Source organism: Falco rusticolus, chromosome 14, assembly GCF_015220075.1.
Source record: "Falco rusticolus isolate bFalRus1 chromosome 14, bFalRus1.pri, whole genome shotgun sequence".
Lineage (NCBI taxonomy): Eukaryota > Metazoa > Chordata > Aves > Falconiformes > Falconidae > Falco > Falco rusticolus.
This window is the reverse complement of record NC_051200.1, coordinates 2,228,020-2,246,906: the sequence shown is the minus strand read 5'-3', so window position 1 is coordinate 2,246,906 and position 18,887 is coordinate 2,228,020. Positions and strand designations below refer to the sequence as shown.

The 18,887-nt window shown below is 44.9% G+C and overlaps 1 protein-coding gene and 1 long non-coding RNA gene across 12 annotated transcripts in view; one reads left to right on the top strand and one right to left on the bottom strand.

Annotated features, from left to right (window-relative positions):
• Window positions 1-18,887, bottom strand: part of ARHGEF9 (Cdc42 guanine nucleotide exchange factor 9) — a 221,301-nt gene that overhangs the window by 79,318 nt on the left and 123,096 nt on the right. Inside the window, exon 1 of one of the 11 annotated variants that reach the window (XM_037407893.1) lies at window positions 4,191-4,314. The exons of 9 other annotated variants lie outside the window; for them this stretch is intronic. In XM_037407893.1, coding sequence (XP_037263790.1) covers window positions 4,191-4,229 — 39 coding nt within the window. In that variant the 5' untranslated portion in view covers window positions 4,230-4,314. Of the gene's footprint in view, window positions 1-3,763; window positions 3,894-4,190; window positions 4,315-18,887 lie in introns of those variants that run through there. One more of the 11 variants, XM_037407898.1, reaches the window with a different exon arrangement.
• LOC119157225 lies at window positions 14,655-18,758 on the top strand. Its single transcript, XR_005107462.1, has 3 exons — window positions 14,655-14,820; window positions 14,925-14,977; window positions 18,623-18,758. It is a non-coding gene; the product is annotated as an uncharacterized LOC119157225 (long non-coding RNA).

Here is an 18,887-nt window from a genome sequence, read left to right as displayed (position 1 = left end):
GCGGGCAATGGCACATAGGCTCACAGCTGCGCACGCACAGGCATATGCACCAGGACTACTGAGTGTAGCAGAATCAGGCATTCATAGTGAAATAAATAGTGACAGATCAGAACTAATGAAAGCATAAGTAGATACTTTGTCCTATAAAAGCTGACACAGTTGGCCAGGGTCTAAAAACCACGAAAGGAAACTAATTCAAATGCAGGGCTGTTAATACAAAACAGAAATATTACTCCTGGATGGCCAAGTACAAGGAGCACACAGCACGAGCCCCTTCATGTTATCAATCACTGCAATGTGTTTTAAAACACCTTTTAAAAACATAGCAGATGCCTGGATTATGTCGCATTAGACCACAACGTATTAAAACACATCTTCAGCAACAGGCTTCATAATGCATAATTCTCACGTATCAGTGTTGTAGTACGAGGCCAAGATATCATTAAAAAAAAAAAAAAAGAAGAGAGAGAGGTATTTTTAGTAACTGATGAGAATTTGGGAAGTGGTGTCTGTTGCTTGTGCAAATCAGTGCCCAGGCTGGATTAAAGTCCAGACAAATGTATTACACTGATTACACTCACCGCTCGGGCTCCTTATTTGCTGTTATGACCTCTTGATTTCTTAGCGTAAGTCACTGCAGCTCACGTCTGATACAGTCAAGGACTGGCATACTGGTAGATGAGCACAAAGAGGGGAATACCATCTACACATTGTTTTGCAGACACTAAGCTTTCAGAAAAGTCTAATTAAATGCTAGCACAAAGTAGGCAAAGGCTGGAGAAACAACACATGGCCCCCCAGGAACCACCCCTGGCTTCGGGTGACTTTGCAGGGGCAGTGACAGCCCTGGCTCAGCTGGCTGACTGCCAGCCAAGCCAGTGGAAAGCAGAGCCTGTCCAGCTGCTCTGGTGCAAACCAAGAGCCATGCAGTGAAAATTCCATTGCTTCTGTCTCAGGCAGCAAGAGGAAAAACTAGGATGAGCACCCGGAAGAAGAAATGGCCAGACAAACCCCCTACATAATGATCTTCAAGAGATTATTCCGGCAAAACCACAAGTCTTCCTCAAGTCTTTCAGCATTACAGCACCTGGACCAAAAACCAGTGAGAGGCATCCTGAGCTCAAAGGAAACACCCAGGGGACCAGCCTCCGTTCGCCACCACCCCATGCACGCAATCAATAACACAGCACAACAGACTCAGCACAGCGCTCAAGTCGTTATAGCAACCACATCTTGCATTTACATCTCACCTTCCATCCGTGTCAACTCCTGAGAGGGCAAACAGGCAGGACTTCAAAGTAAGCAATGTAAAACAGCTTCCCTCCTTGAGCCGCTTGTTGAGCCAAAGCCTGTGGTATCCTTTGGCTCTCGAAGCCCTGATCTTGCAGCCCGTGGTGCCCAGGGCTGGCACAGCACCCTGGCTTGGCCTAGCCTCCGCAGCCCAGAAATGTCTTGCTATATGCACTGTATCACTCAGATCTTGAAAGCATTTAACATAGTGCAAACCCTGCTGTGACCACTGCTTTTGGGGAAGTAGCATGCAGGGCACTGGAAGGAAGAGGGGTGGCACAGTGGGGTGTATATCACAGCACATACCTGATACCTCACTGTTGAAACCAAGGGAACAAAGGTATCTGGCACGATACTCTCATTCCCATCTAATTGACTTTGCATTATCATAGGTTTTTTCCTACTAAAAGCTCAACAGACAATCCTGGATGTAAAAGGCTGTCTTGTCAGTTAAGGTAATAAATTGATGCTAGTTAAATGCGCGTAACTCTTGCAGATTGTCATCGGACCCTGTAAGCCTATTACACGGATTGGCCAGATCAGCAAGGGGATATGCAGCCTTCCACCTCTAAGCTGCTTTCCTCACTTCAGGTTAGGAATGAATGAAAGGCACTCTCTGATGGCTTCTCAGATTTTATGGAAAACTGCCACAGCCAAAACATCCTCTTTAACAGGAGTAATTCCAAGCAGACACTTGCCACAAGCCTCTCCCTCAACTGGAACTGCAGCTTGGATCTACGCTTCTCAGCTTCCAATTAAAAAGGGTGGAAAGCCCGTAATATTGAATCTTGTTTCAAGTCACCACCACCCATTCTGAAACACCAGTTACCACCACAGCCTCCTGGGCTGCTCTGGGAGACAGCAGCTATCTCTGCCCACAGTGAGAGAGCAGCTGCAAGCACCAGCACACTCCTGCACCCCCTCGCTGCCCATCTCCCACCTTGGCGGCTGCCTTGCAGCCACACAAGCCTACAGTGCCCTGCACTGCACGCAAACTCCTGTGCAGCTCAGTCACGGCAGGAGCTACGAAACCCCCGGAGCTTTGCCCAAGCGCCTGTTAAGAGTGAGTCAAGCCATTGCCATGATGTTTCTTATTTTAGCTTATGCAAAATGCTGCTGCCAAAGCACAGCGGAGAGTAAGGTGTGATGTGCAGTTGGCTCCACCATGCCAAACCGGTGTCACCTCACTTACTGTATAACTGTCCCTTTCCCCTCTCTCCAGGTCACATTGCACAAGACACGTGCAAATCTTGTCCCAGTCTGTCCATCCTATCTGATTCATAAAAGGCCACATTTGCTGTCTAGGATAACAAAATTGTCACCTGGATGGTGCTGAAGAAAACGGTTACACACCGAGATAATTCTATTCAAAGTCTAGAGGGCAAAGTTGTCACAGATGAAATATCATTGTCTATTCCATGTTGGCAAACACAGTACATAATGGCAGCCACTCAACTTAATGGCTTACATTCCAGCTCCTTCAAATGAGCCCATCACCGCTGTATGTAATCACAGTATATATCTAAAAGTATAATTTCCATCCAAAAAGACCATAGCTGGAGCAATATGACTCATAGAGTTCCCTGTGCATCAGAAAGCATGTCATGAAGACTGGGATTTTGTGAGCCTGTTACCATCTGTGTACAAATTAGGCCATGGACGGGATTCTGCAAACTGGTTGATGGCAAAGTCCCTCTGACACAAATGGCAGTTTTGAGGCTGCAGAGACCTAAAAGCCAGGCCCTTTGCCTCTGCACCCAAGAGAACAGAAACGTTTTCTGAAGCTGTATGTGAAGTAAAGGGATACAAATATTAAAAAGAAATGCAATGGAATTAAAAGGCATCTCTCCCCATATACCTATTCCAGCCCTTCATGGCTGAATAGTTATAGCTGCAAACTCGCTTTCATTTCTGCCATAACAAAATCATCTCCACAGCATAATTAGTGTGTTCATGTTAAAATGGGTCCAAATGCATGGAAAGAGGCATCCAAATATGATTTGTTTTTCAAGACAATGTGATGTTTTCCCTGCCTAATAGATTTGATTCATTAAGGAACAACAAGAGCCAAGCAAACTATTTGCAGCAAACGTTTGCTGATTTTAGCAGCCTTTCCTCCTTGGTGAACTATCCATGAACAGACTGGGTTTTGTATTATTATTTTTACCTGCTACAATTTGACAAGCTTTTTTAGTCTGACTTGGCTATGCACTGATTACAAACTATCTGTTTTGTAACTACTGCTTAAAAGAGTGATTATTCCTAATTTCCTTAATGGATCAATTAAGTCACCTAGCACTATTCTGTTCCTGGACGGGATGACTATCGCATTCACACACAATTTTCAAGATAGCTGGATTGAACATTCATGTGAGCAGATATTTGCACTAGGATTTGCAACACTATCTTAAGGCAAACATCTGAGTTGTCTGAAGGGGTTTTAAATGAATAAATTTCTGCATTATTCACCTACCTCTAGAAATAACGCTCCATCTGTTCATGGAACAGTTCCTTTTCCTTACTTAGGTAAAATGAAGGTCATGCAAGTAGAAGGAAAATTTGCACATCCCCAACGCCCTACAACCACACACATCTACACAAATGCACGTGTACCTGGTCAAGGTCATTAACCAGTCAAAGAAAGAAATACAGCTGTCAGGTTAAGGGTAGTGAATAATCACCTAGTGCATCATTGCTGCGACAAGCACCCCAGGACACAGGCTGGAGTCAGAACATGTCCTTTGCAATTAATCATTAATCAGGACATGTTACAACAAAGAAGTCAAACAGTAACTCTAAAGGTGAACCAAAACGTTACTTCTAAAACACCTACACTTAAAAAAAAAGTCAACTCTCAAATCTGAGGGGAAAGGCAAATAGAGTGTATAAAAAATACATACCAGCCTCTGGGTGGAAAACATCCAACTTGTACTGGACATGATTCACCCCAGAAGAACCGGCAGCAGTACAACTCATGTGAAGCTAATCCCTGGATGCGTGGGCTTTGCTGGTACGGAAGATCTTTCCTTTCCCTGGCCTGTGCCATGTCATTGACCTGGAGAGGCCTGGAGTGAGCCCTCATTGCTTTGCAGGAAAATCACAGGGCATTGCTTGCGCCGGTCCTCCCTAGCTCCCCACACAGAGCTCCTGCCTGGGCTGGACTCTCTTCCTTGCGTGCTTAGGATAACCATTAGAAATGCAGTCATTTATAGCAGTCAGATAACCCTCAACCCATGGGCTGAGCACTTACGGTCATGGTTTGTACTCGAAGGAGCATGTTAAATGCAAGACTGCTCTGGCTTCAGAGTTCAGAAATGGTATTCAAGAGCACAGGAAGATGAGACACCTAGGCTCATTCTCTGAGGAAAAGCAATTTCTCAATGCAGATCTTCAAAGCAATCTAAACTTTTCTTATTTCCCTGTAATACTATCCTGCCTAACTGTCTGCTGAGCACAGTCAGCCTCGTTTGTGCTGTAAGGCTCTGTCCTTACCCAAGTGAACAGTGACACTAAAGCCAATGGGAACACCTGTGAGCCTATGTTCATCAAGGCTTGGGTTCTTCCTTCAAGGAATATATAAACCCCAGTGTCTGATGTCTCACCCAATTTCAGTGCTGCTTTCCATTTTTAGGGGAAAATTTTTAGAGCAAAACTAGTGTAAAATATGAGTGTCAGTCCAGGGAGGTTGCTACACACAGGTACAGACAGTTCTGAGGGTGCACCATGACAGCTCGACTCGGATTTAGACTGAAACTTGCCCAAATGGAACTGTCATGATTGAGCATGAATTCTCCCGGTCATCGTGCATGGTGGGCAGCTCACACCAATTGCATCATGCTCATGTGAGCCTGGCAAAGTGATAAAGGTGATGGGAAATGATGAGTACAGATAGGAAAGATGTGTTGCCTAAACCTATGCCAACTGCAGTGACACCGCTCCTAGAAAGGCAGTGAGCAAACAGAGGCAAAATGTAAACATACAGGCACCAGCTACAAGGGCTCTGGGATCTACTCATGGAATTCACAGGCTTTGTGCCATGAACAGTGCCACACGAGGTAACATTAATTGATAGTGAATAAAAAACTTCAGCTAGAGCTATTTCGACTAACTGCTGAAAACAAGAGTGTGTACCCCTCACTGCTCTGCAGACCATTTATTTTCTCTTTTCATCACTGGAGCAACTTCCAAATATTCCCAAGGCTTTAAAAAATGCTATGCCAAGCCCTGTCCACACTATCTAATCTAGTATAATTAAGAATCAATACTGACTTTTGAAGGCATCCAAGATGTTCTCTTTGGGAAAATACTTGGTGAGTATCCTCCTGAAGACATCTGCTAAGGAATTTTTACTACTGGCCTAGATATGTACTCCACCTAGAAGAATTAAGTGGCTCCAAGGAGCTTTTAGTCTAAGTAAATCTCATTTAAACAAGCCCTATGAAAATGGACAGGAGCTCCAACTGCCTGATTTGTTTCTGTTTTATGGTCCACTCAGAGAAAAAGAAACAGGAAAGATGTAATGTGATCTCTCTCACACAGGTTTCCATTTCTGCTGCACACCTCACATCTCATTGCTTTTCTCTCCTATAGCACTGGCATAGAAATAATAATATCCTACTCTCAGAAATTTTCACATTATTTTTTATGGCCAGCATTGCTTGAGATGCTAGCGGCCTTCATTCAAAACCGCAGAGCTGGAACATCCAGGAAGTGTATCCAAAGGAAAGAAGTATGGAAAAGAGCTGATACAGCAGAGAAATTTGACCATAGTGGCAATACACATGGCCAAGGGGTGCAATGTGCAACAGTGCATGTGGCACAGCAAACACGGAAGGAAAAAAAAAACCCTTCTCCTTGCTATTTCCTTCATAATAGGTGGAATCAGGGGGAACCTGGACATCTCAAAACCACGGAGGGATTTTTCCTTGTGTTTATATTTGAACAAGGAGACACTTAGAGACAACGTTCAGCTCCAGCTCAGAGGGGTTTGGCTCTGAGGATGTGGTTCAGCTGAACAGAGACAGAGGTTCTCTCTCATCAGCTCCACAGTCAAGGGACTTTGCTGTTTCCTTCCCCATGAAGCACCTTGACTGGTGGGAGCCCAAACACTAACAGTACCAACGCAGGACATTACATTCAGGCTGAGACACTAACGAATTGAGCAGGAGATGGCTGGTTCAAACCCAACTCTAGAGGTCAGAAATCTCAAAGGTGTGCTGGATGGTTTCACAGCTCAATTCCTGTTTTTTTCAGACCTGATACTTGATAGAAGAGGCTGCCCAAAGTCTGCTACTGCCTCATAGGAGAGCATGTCATTTCTACAGTAACACAATTGAAAAAAAAGGTAATTTCCCCTCCAGTTCAGTTGCAGTCTTTGATAACCTGGATCACAGATTGAGTTTGCTGTCACACAGGTTTAGGGATCCTGTGATGTAGTGAAAAGCAAGAAAAAACAAGTGCAAGAAACTAGAAATGGGACCCAACATCTGCTGCCGTCTTTGGTACCTTTACATCTTCATTGCAATGTGCAAGAGGTGGTATTATTCACTAACGTTCTCTGATGATATCAAACAGGAAAACCTTGCAAGTATATCTGAGAACTGAGAAATAAAGCTAATAAACAGGAGGCAAACCCATTCCAAACCCATATTCAATGGGACAGATGCTCACAGGGCAAGGAATCACAGGAGCAACAGTGGCAGGAAATCAGAGAGGAGTTTGAAATACACTGAAATGAGAGCAAGATCTGTAAAACGCTGTAACAGCCCCTCCTCCCATGGCTTATTCTGCACAAAGCAACTCATTTCAGACAGATATTGACAGCGTGGGAGGGATTCAGAGAAAAGCAACAAATTTTATCAGAGGTTCTGGAAGGATTAATACCCAGAAAGAGATTAAACCTGTTAAAAGCTCAGCTAAACTACCATTTCAGAGACTGTGCTAACACAATTTAAATAGTTCCAAGAGAGGTATTATTTATGTATAATGGGTAGAGCTAGAAGTCTGAAGTGGAGAAAGGCTCCATTTTAGCTATCTAAAATGAAAACACCAACAAACGATTTAAAACAAAGGATCTACAAGACAAGGAAGCCTTTGAACAAAAAATAAATAACTTCATCCAAAAGGAGGAAGCAGCACAAGAGCTGTAGCAGCCCAGGAAGGGCAGGAGGGCAGCACAGGCGGCCAAGCACAAGCACGGCAGTGCACGTGTGCAGCTACAGCCAAAGAGCCTGGTAGGATGGAAGAAAGCCTCACTGCTGTCACCTCTACGACAGGTAGGAGACCTGAACCTCTCCAGTCCACGAAGAGCTTTGGGTGTGGGTGACTACCCAGAAGAAGTTTCTCAAATGCAAGATTCACAGAAGGAGACTGTGGACATAGCCCAACAGTGCCAGCAGCTGTGCCCAGGTGAGAGCGACCGTGCGATGGGCTAAGCATACTAACAGGCTCTTTTATGACTTTGCAGTCCATGGCTAGACCACTGCAAGTCTCCTTGGTGATGTAAGACAAGGACCAAAAGCACCCCTGATGTTTACAGTGGGCCCATACTTCATACCATCTCTGTTGCAGAGGTACTGCCGTTAACTGGGCTGTGACAGGAGGAGGATAGTGTTGTTACAGCACAACAGCAGCGCTGTCAGACCAGCAATATTTGTTCACGTAAGAAAACAGTCTCAGAGTGACTAGTTCTCCAGATCTGCTCTCAAATAAGTCTCATTTTGGAAAACCCAAACGTTCTTCCCATTTAAGCTGCAGCACACTGAGCAAGGCAGGCAGTCTCACTCCTCTGATGCCAGCACATGCCACTGATGCCCCAGTGCAAGGTCTGCTTCACTGCAACGGCAGTGGAGAGGCCACCATCCTGCAGACCCACACCTCTTCCACAGCAGCCCCAGCCTCCGTGCTGGAGATAACATGGTGCTGTCAAAAGCTCAAGGCAATTTGCCACAGCAACGCCCTCAAATTCTTCTGCCTTGCTGTGCTGAAGGGACTGTGACTTTTTGTGCATGCAGCCTCTCCTTTTGCACTCTTCTGAGAACTTACTTGTCCTAAAATGTATGCAGGTACTCAGACACATTCTCTTTCCTCCCTCCTTAAAAAAACAAAAATAATCCCATCTCCATTGTTATTTATAATCCTTGGAAGTTCAGCCTCTCAAGCAACTTTTAACAACTCAAGTCAGCAGCCAATTAAGTCCAGAGGAGATCTGTGAAGGTTTCGAAGCAGGTCATTTCAGTGCCCAGAACAGCCTTAATTAGATAAGAATATATATAAATACTACAGAAAATCTCAATAAAGGTGTCTGCACTCTCACTAGTGACAACTTACAGCATTGTTTACATTGTATAAAGCCCCCCAGGCCCTTCCTCTTGGGTCACTCAGTGTTAGAGGGGGAACTGTGAATATTTTTTGCACTTAAATTGACCTGGAGGAATTAAAACACAGACTGTGTGCTGGTATCAGGTTTTGCCATGTTTGTTCTCAGATAGCAGTAGCTATCCAGGGGGAAAGGAAGGTGTTCCTTGATGCAACCCGCCTGTTTCACAGGGGCAATCATGTAAAGAGAAAACAAATGTGCTTACTTTTGTGCAAGCTCTGGACACTGGGAACACATTTTCAAGAAGCTCACGCACTCATGCAAAGCTGTTGGCACAGCTGTGCACGGGCTTGGGGGACCCATGGTACCAAGCAGAGACCTGTGCATAGATATGTTAGGACAGTTTTTCCAGGGAAGCATACATTTATCACCAAGAAAGGCACCACCTTGCAGTGCCCAGCCACTTCTGCCATTTCTGCAAAATGAGGGGCAAGGCTATTTAGGATGGCAGGATCCCATGGCACTCTGGCCACTGTCCCTGCTCAGTCCCCTGCTCTCCAGCCACAGGTATGCTCCACAGCAGCCAAAGCTGCAATTTCCCTGAAACCTACAGCCGCTGATAACCCCACTAGCTGAGTGACACCCCAAGTGCTCCTGCCGACAGCCCTGGCTGTGCTGGCTCCTGTGAGAAAACTGCTTTGCCCTGAAGCCACGTGCTCCGCACAACCCTTGCTGCTGCTGGCCACAGGGAGAAAAAAAATGCATTCCCCAGCTGTAGATGGTTTAAAACCTCCAAGTAGCAGCAGTCAGAGACCCCAGGACCTCTTGGGGGATGAAGGCTGCAGTGTTTGGATGGGGCTGGGCAGAGGACAAGCCCAGCAGTACCACACAGCAGACAAATCCTCCGGACCTCGCGCCCACCTCCATCCCAGGGCTGCTCCCAAGCAGTCACAGAGACCAAAAGCAGAAAGACTGCAAAACCTTCTACTTCTCTGCTCCATTCCTCAACAACACAGCCACTATGACAACTTTTAAGTGCTCTCCTAGCCCTGCAGGACCCTGGGAGGTACAATCCAGCAAACTCAAGACCCTGCCAGTTTGCAGGCTCTGGCCAGGGGTACAGCAGATTCACAGGGTGCTTGCCAGCAGTTTTGCAAAGAGCTGGTTAGCAGCATGGTGCCCTCACTTCCGAAAGTGAAATCTCATTAAACAGCAGCTAAAATACACTCATTATTTTCCTAACACTACTCTTCCGAGTAATTGTTGCAGTCACAACAGGATGGGAGGCAGTCACAAGATCACTGGTAGGATGACAAGTCTCTACCAAACTCCCTATTAGGTTGTGGTCCATGCAATGCAGAAGTTCGTAAGCCACAGCTCTGTCTAATTAAAACTGCAGGAGGGGACGATTCAGGAAGGCTAAATATAATTATCCAAGTAAGAATTTAGCCAGGACACTGTGACTTAACCCATTGCCTTGTGCACAAAGTACTAAAGGAGTTTAATTGCCACCACTGATGGGAATCCACATTCATGACTCACCTCCATCCAACACACATCAGAAAGTTGCTGTTTTTCTCACTCCTGATTTACTTTTGCTAATGTGCTTCCAAGGCCACTGCTTCAGCGGTCAGGACCACGCTGTGAGGCTGCATTTTGTTCTTTTTTGAATTTCAAAACAACAGGCTCGATCTATGGTTTCATTTGGGCCCACCTCTTAACAGCTGATTTCCCACACACACTGCTGGGGGAATTAGAGCAAGAAAGAGCAGAGGGGTTTGAAATTTGGGAAAAATCACGAGGAACTGGTTTTTTTTCTGACATAAAATAATGTCATTTTTAATGTGAATTTTCTGAATCTTTCAAGTATTTAACTTCTTAAATTCACCTAGCTTTTATTCAATCTCTTAAACACCAAAAAATGAGTTAGTGTCTTACAAAAAGAAAAAAAAAGGAACAAAAAAGCATAACCATTTGAGTTATGCTCTTAGACATTTTTCAGGATTATTTTTTTTCCTTCTGAACTGCAAACCCTTTCCAAATTGTGAGAAAGATTTCAGTTTGAATGCCACAAGGTCAGAATAATGTAGACATATTACTCTTTTTCCCAGTTATTCTCCTTATAAGCAATGAGTGTGCTCACATCCCCACTATACACCTTCAGAGTGTCTATTCAGAACTCTTACCACAATAATCTTGTCAAATTAATTCATCATTAAGGACAGATTTTTTTTCCCTCGCTACTGTGGCATTAATTAGTGAAAGGTTGCCATGGAAACCCAGCAATATGAGTTAACACCACATAATTTACCACGTTGGTAAAACATGGACTAGAGCCCTGCAACAGGTACAACAACAGGTACCACTACCTGGGGTACATGTTGAAGCCAGATTTGCTCCTCTGCTGGAGGCTTTGATGTCTCTTGACTCAATAGAAGTTGGAAAAACCTTCTAAAGACTTAGACATTAGGACTATATATGAGTCTGAGGGCAGGTTCCCATTTTCTTGATGTTTTAGCAAATACAATTTTAGGACACGGGCAGGAATCAAAGTGAGGAAAAAGAGGTTGAGCTGCACACATACGAAAAAAGTTAAGGCACATGATCAGACCCAGGTGCTCATTTTCATTAATTATCAATAAGCCATGGCCAGCTAAAAGCCTGCAGCCACTAACTGCTTTCAACAGCTTTGTGGCAAGGCTGCACTGGAAGGGTCCCAAACACACCCTCAGCTGCCACGACTGCACCTGGAGGGATCTCTGCTCTTGAGCCTCTGCCCTCCTGGGCTTTTACCCCTATGCCACCCTAAGGGAGGCTGCTCCACCACCACACTCCTGCCTGATGATCAGAGACCGCCTTCTAACTAAGAGCCCATATTTTGCTGTGATTGTCCAATACCTACTCGCTCTTTCATCTTAAGCAGTTCTGCTCAGCAGGTCTTCATCCTCAGAGCACTTGTGGAGAGCAGCTATGCTCCTGCTCAGCCACCACGTTGCCAGGCTAGACAAGGCACTCTGCAGCTTACCCTTCACAGACAGATCCTGCACTCCCCCGGCTGTCCTTGTCCCTGTTCAGGCTGAATACATTTTTGTTGAATATTGGCAACCAAACAATCTACTCTAATCCAAGTGAGGCTGCACCACTGTCTGGTACAGCGGCATTAATCTCTACTGGAAATTCATTCTCTAATACATCCTTGGATCATACCTTGCTTTTTTACGGCCACATCACACTGTCAGCTCATCGTCAGTCTTTGATCACCCTGATACAGCTCAGTCTTCCTCCTGCATGCATGACAGAAGGCTGCAGCAGGCACTGCTCTCCCTGTGAGCCACACACTGCTCTCTGCTGTTGTGTGCTGCTAGTAACTTCAAATCTGCTGTCTGGTTATTTGGTTACCCTGGTAATATTCCATATTCTTTGCTAATATAAGAAGCAGAAAAATTCAAGGCTTAAACCACCTCTTTAAATAGTCTGTTTTCACTATCTGGGTAAAATTAGACCCAAATCTCAGCACCAGACTAATGAAGGTATTTCAGAAGTGGAACAAAATCACAGCTTCCCCCAGCAAACAAAACCTGAAATAAAAGCAGGGATTTGTCTGCACCTTGATAAGCCAGCCCCTGAGGAATGCAAGACCAGGCACTTACCAGCACGTCATCTCAGTGTGTCAAACCAAGGCAAATACCCCCTACTCCCACAGTCCTTGGAAGAGAAACAACTTTGCCTATTCCAACCTGTGAAATACCAGTGACCACAGGTAGAGCCCGACCACAGGTAGAGCCCAACCACTCAGAGCCACCCCAGTGAATGCACCATGCTGAGTGCAGCCACCTTCCCCCTGCACGTACAAATTCTCCACTAGGAAGGAGGTAGACAGATAAGACTTTTTTTAATTAAAAAAAAAACAAAACAAAAAAAACCAAAACCCAAACCCCAAAACTTTTTCATCTTCTCTCACTCCAGAGGGATGCACCCAGCTCATGTCAAAGCTGCCTGAAGAGGGAACCAGCCCTGAACCTGCTTCTGCAGAAAGTCCTCTTGCTCCACACAGAAGCAGTAAAAGGTGTATGGGGCAGTGCTTTCCCACTAGCGATACACAATGATCCCACCTCAAAACACCTCCTGCTAGTCCAGGACAGGATTTCTTCCCACACTGATAGACCCTCCTCTCTACTCATACCCCAGCTTCAGCCACTGCTACAGCTCAGCACATCTGTGTAATGAGTACTGACCTACACCACCTCTGTCTTTAAGAAAAAGAAAGAGATATTCAGGTTCACAAGAGCAGGACATGTGGGGAAGTTCAGCCTCCCCATGAGCATCCACATTAAGAAAACTGAATTTGACAAAACCATTGAAGAAATCAAGCTGAAAAAAATACCCACTGCCAAGTTTCTCCATCCTTTCATATCATTCTAGCAATCCACCCGCATAATTTTTTTTTTTTTTTGAAAAAATAGTTATTTTTGCACTTAAGGAAAGACAGAAACATTTTCCATACTTTGAAACTTTCTCTGACATCCCCATCAAGCTCAAATCTCTCCTCAAAATACCCTTCAGACTCTGGGGAAAAACATTCATGGCTTGTGCTAAAAGCTCCAGAAACTCTTTCACAGGCTGATGTTTCTTCAGCAATTTGCTTTCCTGTTAAAAAATACAAGGGTCAAAAAAACCCGCATGAAGAGCAAGGAACAGAAATGCTAAACCATGGTTGGTCTCCAAAGCCCAACTGAATGGACAACCTGAAATCAGAAAGACTCAGCTTCTGGAAAGACAATCTTTTGTCAGAAGAACAGTGAGCTGGATCTCCCAAGCCCCAGTGCCAGCGCATGTTGGGTTCTGCTTAGGTCAGGAGAACATGAAGCTTTCATGTCACGTAGTCAATTCTGAGAGAGCTTTCCTCAAACCAAGGGCACTAAGCTTTATATTAACAAAGGCTTAAGGTCAATATAATTAACCCTATTAAGTTCAGGTTGCTGTTTCCTGAATTAATAGTTCTCAGACCAGTTTCAAGTAGACAGGAATCCAGAAATCACCAGCAGAGTTGGGAAATCAATGTCAATATGCTAGATTTCCCAATTTCCAATAGATTTTATTTTTGGTTTATGTAAGTGTGAATGAGACCAGGACCGGGTCTTCTTGTCCCAGGGTAGGATTGGGTTACCTACTCCTGCAAGATTTCTGGTAAAGGGAAGAATATCAGGGGAAGACTAGGAATTAAGGGAAATGAAGGCGGCAGACAGGTCATCCAAATTTGAGAAAAGGTATGATTATACTTAGATAATTCCCAGACATTTCTGTGCGTATCCAAGCCAAATTTGATTCTCCCCTTACTAATAAGAATAAAAGCCATGTGCAGTATTCCACACTGGAAAAAACAGCAATAAATAATATACATGCACACACACCAATGTCCACATACATGCACTGCAAATCCTATACACTCCCATGCAAAGCTACCGGTACACACCCACACACAGAGACACACACTTATGCAATCAGCTGTATCCAGATGTTTCAGACCATATAATTTCCTTACACAAAGCAGTGCTTACAGACTTTCTAATATGTCTTTTGTACAGAAAGTACCAACAAACTTTTATAAAATTGCTTAGTGGCTCATGCAGGTGTGTGGCTCTGCCTCTCAAAGCCAACACTGGATTAATGCAGGGGCTGACAGTATCCATCAGCAAAACTCGGATCCAGACATACTCCACTATCATGTTTGGAGCCAGTTCTTTGTCTCATCCACAAAGCAGTTACCCCAGATTTAACTGCTGTGACTGAGGCCAGGACCCAGCCCAAAGGAAGGGACAGGGAAAGACAAAGGTTAAAGCAAAAAAAACCCAAAATGTGAAGAGGAAAGCAGAAGCTAGACAGTCATTCGGATCAAGTGACCTGACACAACACAGCTGTTTCGGTTTCTCAGCAGGGATTTGAGGATCTGCATCCAAAGAGAAATCCTCTTCCCTTGTGTAACCATTGAAAAGCTGGTTAGTTGATGAGTGCTTCTCTTTTCAGACCAGCTTGGGCTACTGCAGCTCTGGAACACTTTTAAATGGGGGAAAGGCCTATGGCCTGTCATTCTCTCCTAGAGGAGTGATTTTTGTTCGTGTGTCTAACCTGAAAACAGTAAATACCACCAAAACTAACCAGCCCTAAGAGACAAGGAACATGCTTGGGGAGGGAGCACCAGGACACAGATGAAGGTAAGACAGCACAGCAAAACCAGCCGTGTGCCCCAACTGACTTACCTTCAGCCCTGCTCAGCACTGCCTTAACAATTACTTCTACTTCTGTGTCTTTATTTTAGAGTTACTGAGTGTGTCCGTCAACTTCCAGGTGCCTCCACTGCAAAGCTCCTGGGTAAGAGACAAAAAACCCTCCTGATACTTCCCTCCAGGATTTAATCCCCCTTTATTTTGAGCAGATTGGATGCTATACCAGTTTATTCTCCCCGCAAAGCCCCGAGTCTCAGGCAGCCACAGGCAGAGCGCAGACGTGATATCACCCAAGCTCGGAGCTGCAGATCAGCTGCGTGCCGACAGCTCTGCAGCTCAGATGCTCTCCTTATCTCCCCTCTCTGCTTAGTGCTCTTCCTACGAGTCTTTTCTCTAGCAGCTTTAATTTAAGCATTGCCTTGCACTAGAAGATGCAGTACTCTTATTGACAGAGCTTTACTGGGAAACGCAGATTTATACTTATGCATGTAGATGATTCAAGCGTGCAGAAACTTGCTTCGGACAGAGCTGGGAGTTTGCTTTACGAGGCTGCTCTGAAAATGTCGTTGTAGAGGAGCTGTAACTGGCTAACTCTACCTGCTCCTCACTCCCTGCCACCACCAAGGTTTGTGTAATGCTACTTGCACCTTGATGAAAATACTCACAAAATAGTACATCCATCCCAAATACCTTACAGTCTCAAGACAAACATCCCAGCACTAAGCTATGAGGCAGCAGCACCGCAGCTGCTTCTGGCCTCCCCGGGGCAGCTCAGAGCAGGGCTGCAAAGCATCACTCAGCATGACTCTTCTACTGTTTCCCCCCTAAAACCCCCAAATTTCTCTGTGGTGCCTAAAGTGACGCAGGGGTCCGTACACAGCTCACAGGTCTCAGACACATGAACTGCTACTGACCTTGCATTTTAAGCTTCTAAGCACTTTACGGTATCTCATCCCAAATCCCTTGCTTCAGCCATGACTGAAACTCCTTTTCTTTACCAGCATGGATTTTTAATAGAAATTAAGCTCAACACAATATAACCTCCCACACACACCCCCTAACTTGCTTTTTTCATACTGCAAATACATACAGCGGGGCTTACAAGCACAGGATGATCCTAAAAATGCTACAGAAAAATAAAGAAACTGAAGAAAAACTGAAGACGTTACAGAAAAATGAAAATGAAAACTGGATTCCCCCAGCTGGACGATGAGGAAAGCACCTGCTGTCCGTGGGGAAAACTGCTATGCATGTGCAGTTCCTTCCACTGCAGCACCCGAGGCAGTAACAGTTTTTAAATCACTGTTATCTCAACCATCCTCTTTTTATTTGTGCCTTGTAGAAGGGAGAATTCTTTCTGTTATTTTTAAACTCTGCTGCTTGATACCTTAGATTACTACCTTTGAAAACAAGCTTGCAGACCTATCGGCTCCCCACCAGCTGGATGCTGCTCAGTGGGAAGGAGCAGGAGCTGTGCCTGGTGCCGGCTCCCCGAGCTGCCAGGCTGCTGGTCCTCCTGCGGCAGAGCTCAACAGCTCCTGCTAAAAAGGTGCCTTGTTTGCCGCCACTCCACTTCCCATCTCAGTACTAGAAATAATATCGGACTGAGAGGGACCCAAGGGATACTTTGCAGAGAAAACAGTAGGCAGCTGATATATCAGGGTAATTCTTGAACTGAAACCTGGAGGGACTTTCCTTCTTTGCTTTTTTGAGTGTTTTTTTAGTGTCCTGCGTGAAATTCTCTTTCTTTCAGTGGTGTTTCTGGAAAATTAGCAACAGAGCTTTGCTCTGAGCTTTTAAGCCTCTGTTGATTTCATTAATTTGCAAATACTAAGAAAATTTTCACATGTGTGCATAGGTGGGGCACAAGCATGCATTGCTTCTGAAAGACCGCAAGCAGGATGAAGGTACCATGACAGTAATTACACAGTCATTGTCCATTCACTATTTAAGAGTTTTACATAGAACATAATGAAGACCCCAAAGAAATGGCACACACACCTCCAAAACCTCTCTGCCATCAAGACCAAACACCTCAGTTGCTTTCTTTCGCTGTGTTAATGACACAGAAAGGCAATCACCTTTTTCCTGCAGCAACTGCGGATATTAGCCACAAGCCTGGCGAGTGGGGACTAGTGCAGCCTAGCAGGAGGATTAGCATATTAATGAACCCAGAGCAAACCAAGCTCAAACTCAGCTGGGGGAGGGGGAAGGACAAAGAGACAGTTGGGGTGGACAGTCGGCTTGGTTGTCTGCCAAAGATGTTAGCACTGCGGTGGCTCTGGCGAGTGACATGCCAGCCCGGGAGCGCCCATCCTCTGTCAGAGAGCAGCAGAAAGCATCTTGATCAGGGCTAGCTGCAGTTTAAGATTGATCTTTCCCATTCTCCGCCACCACCCACAAGACCTCACAGTGGGGTTTGCATCACTCTGATGGGAAGAGCAACTCCCCGGACTACTCAGACACCTTTACCCCCGCAAAACAACCCAGCCAGTAGGTTTTGCCTGGACGTCTAGGGTTTTCAGAAACATAATTTAATTCCTGCTTTCAAACAAAGATAATCGTGCACGAGCAAAGCTCCCTGGGACAACCTAGGATTGTGCCATTGCCTCCAGAGCATGCGGATAAATCCCACCGCCAGTGCAGATGAGTTAACCCTATCAAGTAAGGGAAGACATTGAGTTTTGCAACAGTGCCAGCATCCCCTCCCAGCCTGACAGACCCTTCTCTCAGGAAAGCATTACTTCCCTAAACAAGCTTCAGACCAAGCCACTTCTTTTGACGCTATCTTCCAAACACCTTGACATAAAGGATCATGGATGTCAGGAGAGGATGTTATCTTAACTTACGGGTAATGTGAGCGGTGCCACTGCATTTCCTACCTATGTCCTTCTGCAGGCAGCCTCACAGTGCTGCTGAGAATACCACCACACGTCCAAGCAGCTGTGGCTTCAAAATAACCACATGCCAGACCTAAGGTGGAAATCTTTCTCCCTTCTTACATGTATCAAGATACCTCTTGAATTTCTTTGGTTGAAACATGCACCAGTCCTGAGTAGTCATTATTAGAGGCTGAAGGCTGCCCACTCTCCAGCTTTGCTAGGGACCAGCCTCAGGGATGGAGGGTTTGGAGGAAGAAAGTATTACAGTAATTAACTCTGAGTTCAGACTCAACTCACCAGTAAGGCATTGTTAAAAAAAGTGAGGTGCTACATGACCCCTAAAGAAACTCGCCATTCTGCACTGAACAGTAAAGAATTATTTGTCAATTACAGAAAAGTTAAAAGACTGAAAACTCCTTCAGCACACCGTTTTCCAGTCTCTAAAATCTCACTTGAGCTTCTTGCAAGAGAAAGGCAGCCACATTCTTATTTCACCTTAGGAAATACTATGTTTTAAAGAAATGCAGTAATTTTATTCTGGCTTCTCTTCCAAAGTGTCTCTGAGATACATTCGTGCAAGGACTGGTGCTCATCCTGCAGCCACATAGCACTTCAGCAGCAAAATTCACAAAACGGGAAAAGAGTGCAGGAAACTGAGTCTTCTACTTGCAGATGCTATAGTACCAGCATCCTCTGTCTGGTGCTACAAGCTAGGCAAATTTAATTTAGAAACAAAGAGAAAATAAGACAGAAGACAAACCTGGCCTTCTGGAGGAGGAAAAATCAGCATGTCACAGAGTTCTGATGTGCACCTTTTCTTATCTTAAACAAACTGGTTCTTCCAATTTTCAGACATATAGCATTCAAAATTCCAGCTATAGAAAAACATCTCTTTTGCTGGATTTCAGGCTTGCAGCTGACACGCTTTGGACTTGGGTCTTCGCTTTAGGCCTGTTGCAAACACACTGCTACCCCCGAGATGTCAGGTAACATCAGCTGGCAAACAACTGGTATGTCTCCTCTTCATCCGCAGGGTTTTGTATTCCCTTAAACTCCCAAATAACTGTATATTTTGTTATCATGGCCAAAAATAACCTTGAAAATATGCAAAGACTGACAATTTCTGAACTTCAAAATACTGTAGTTATGACATTATACTTTGTCATTCCAGCC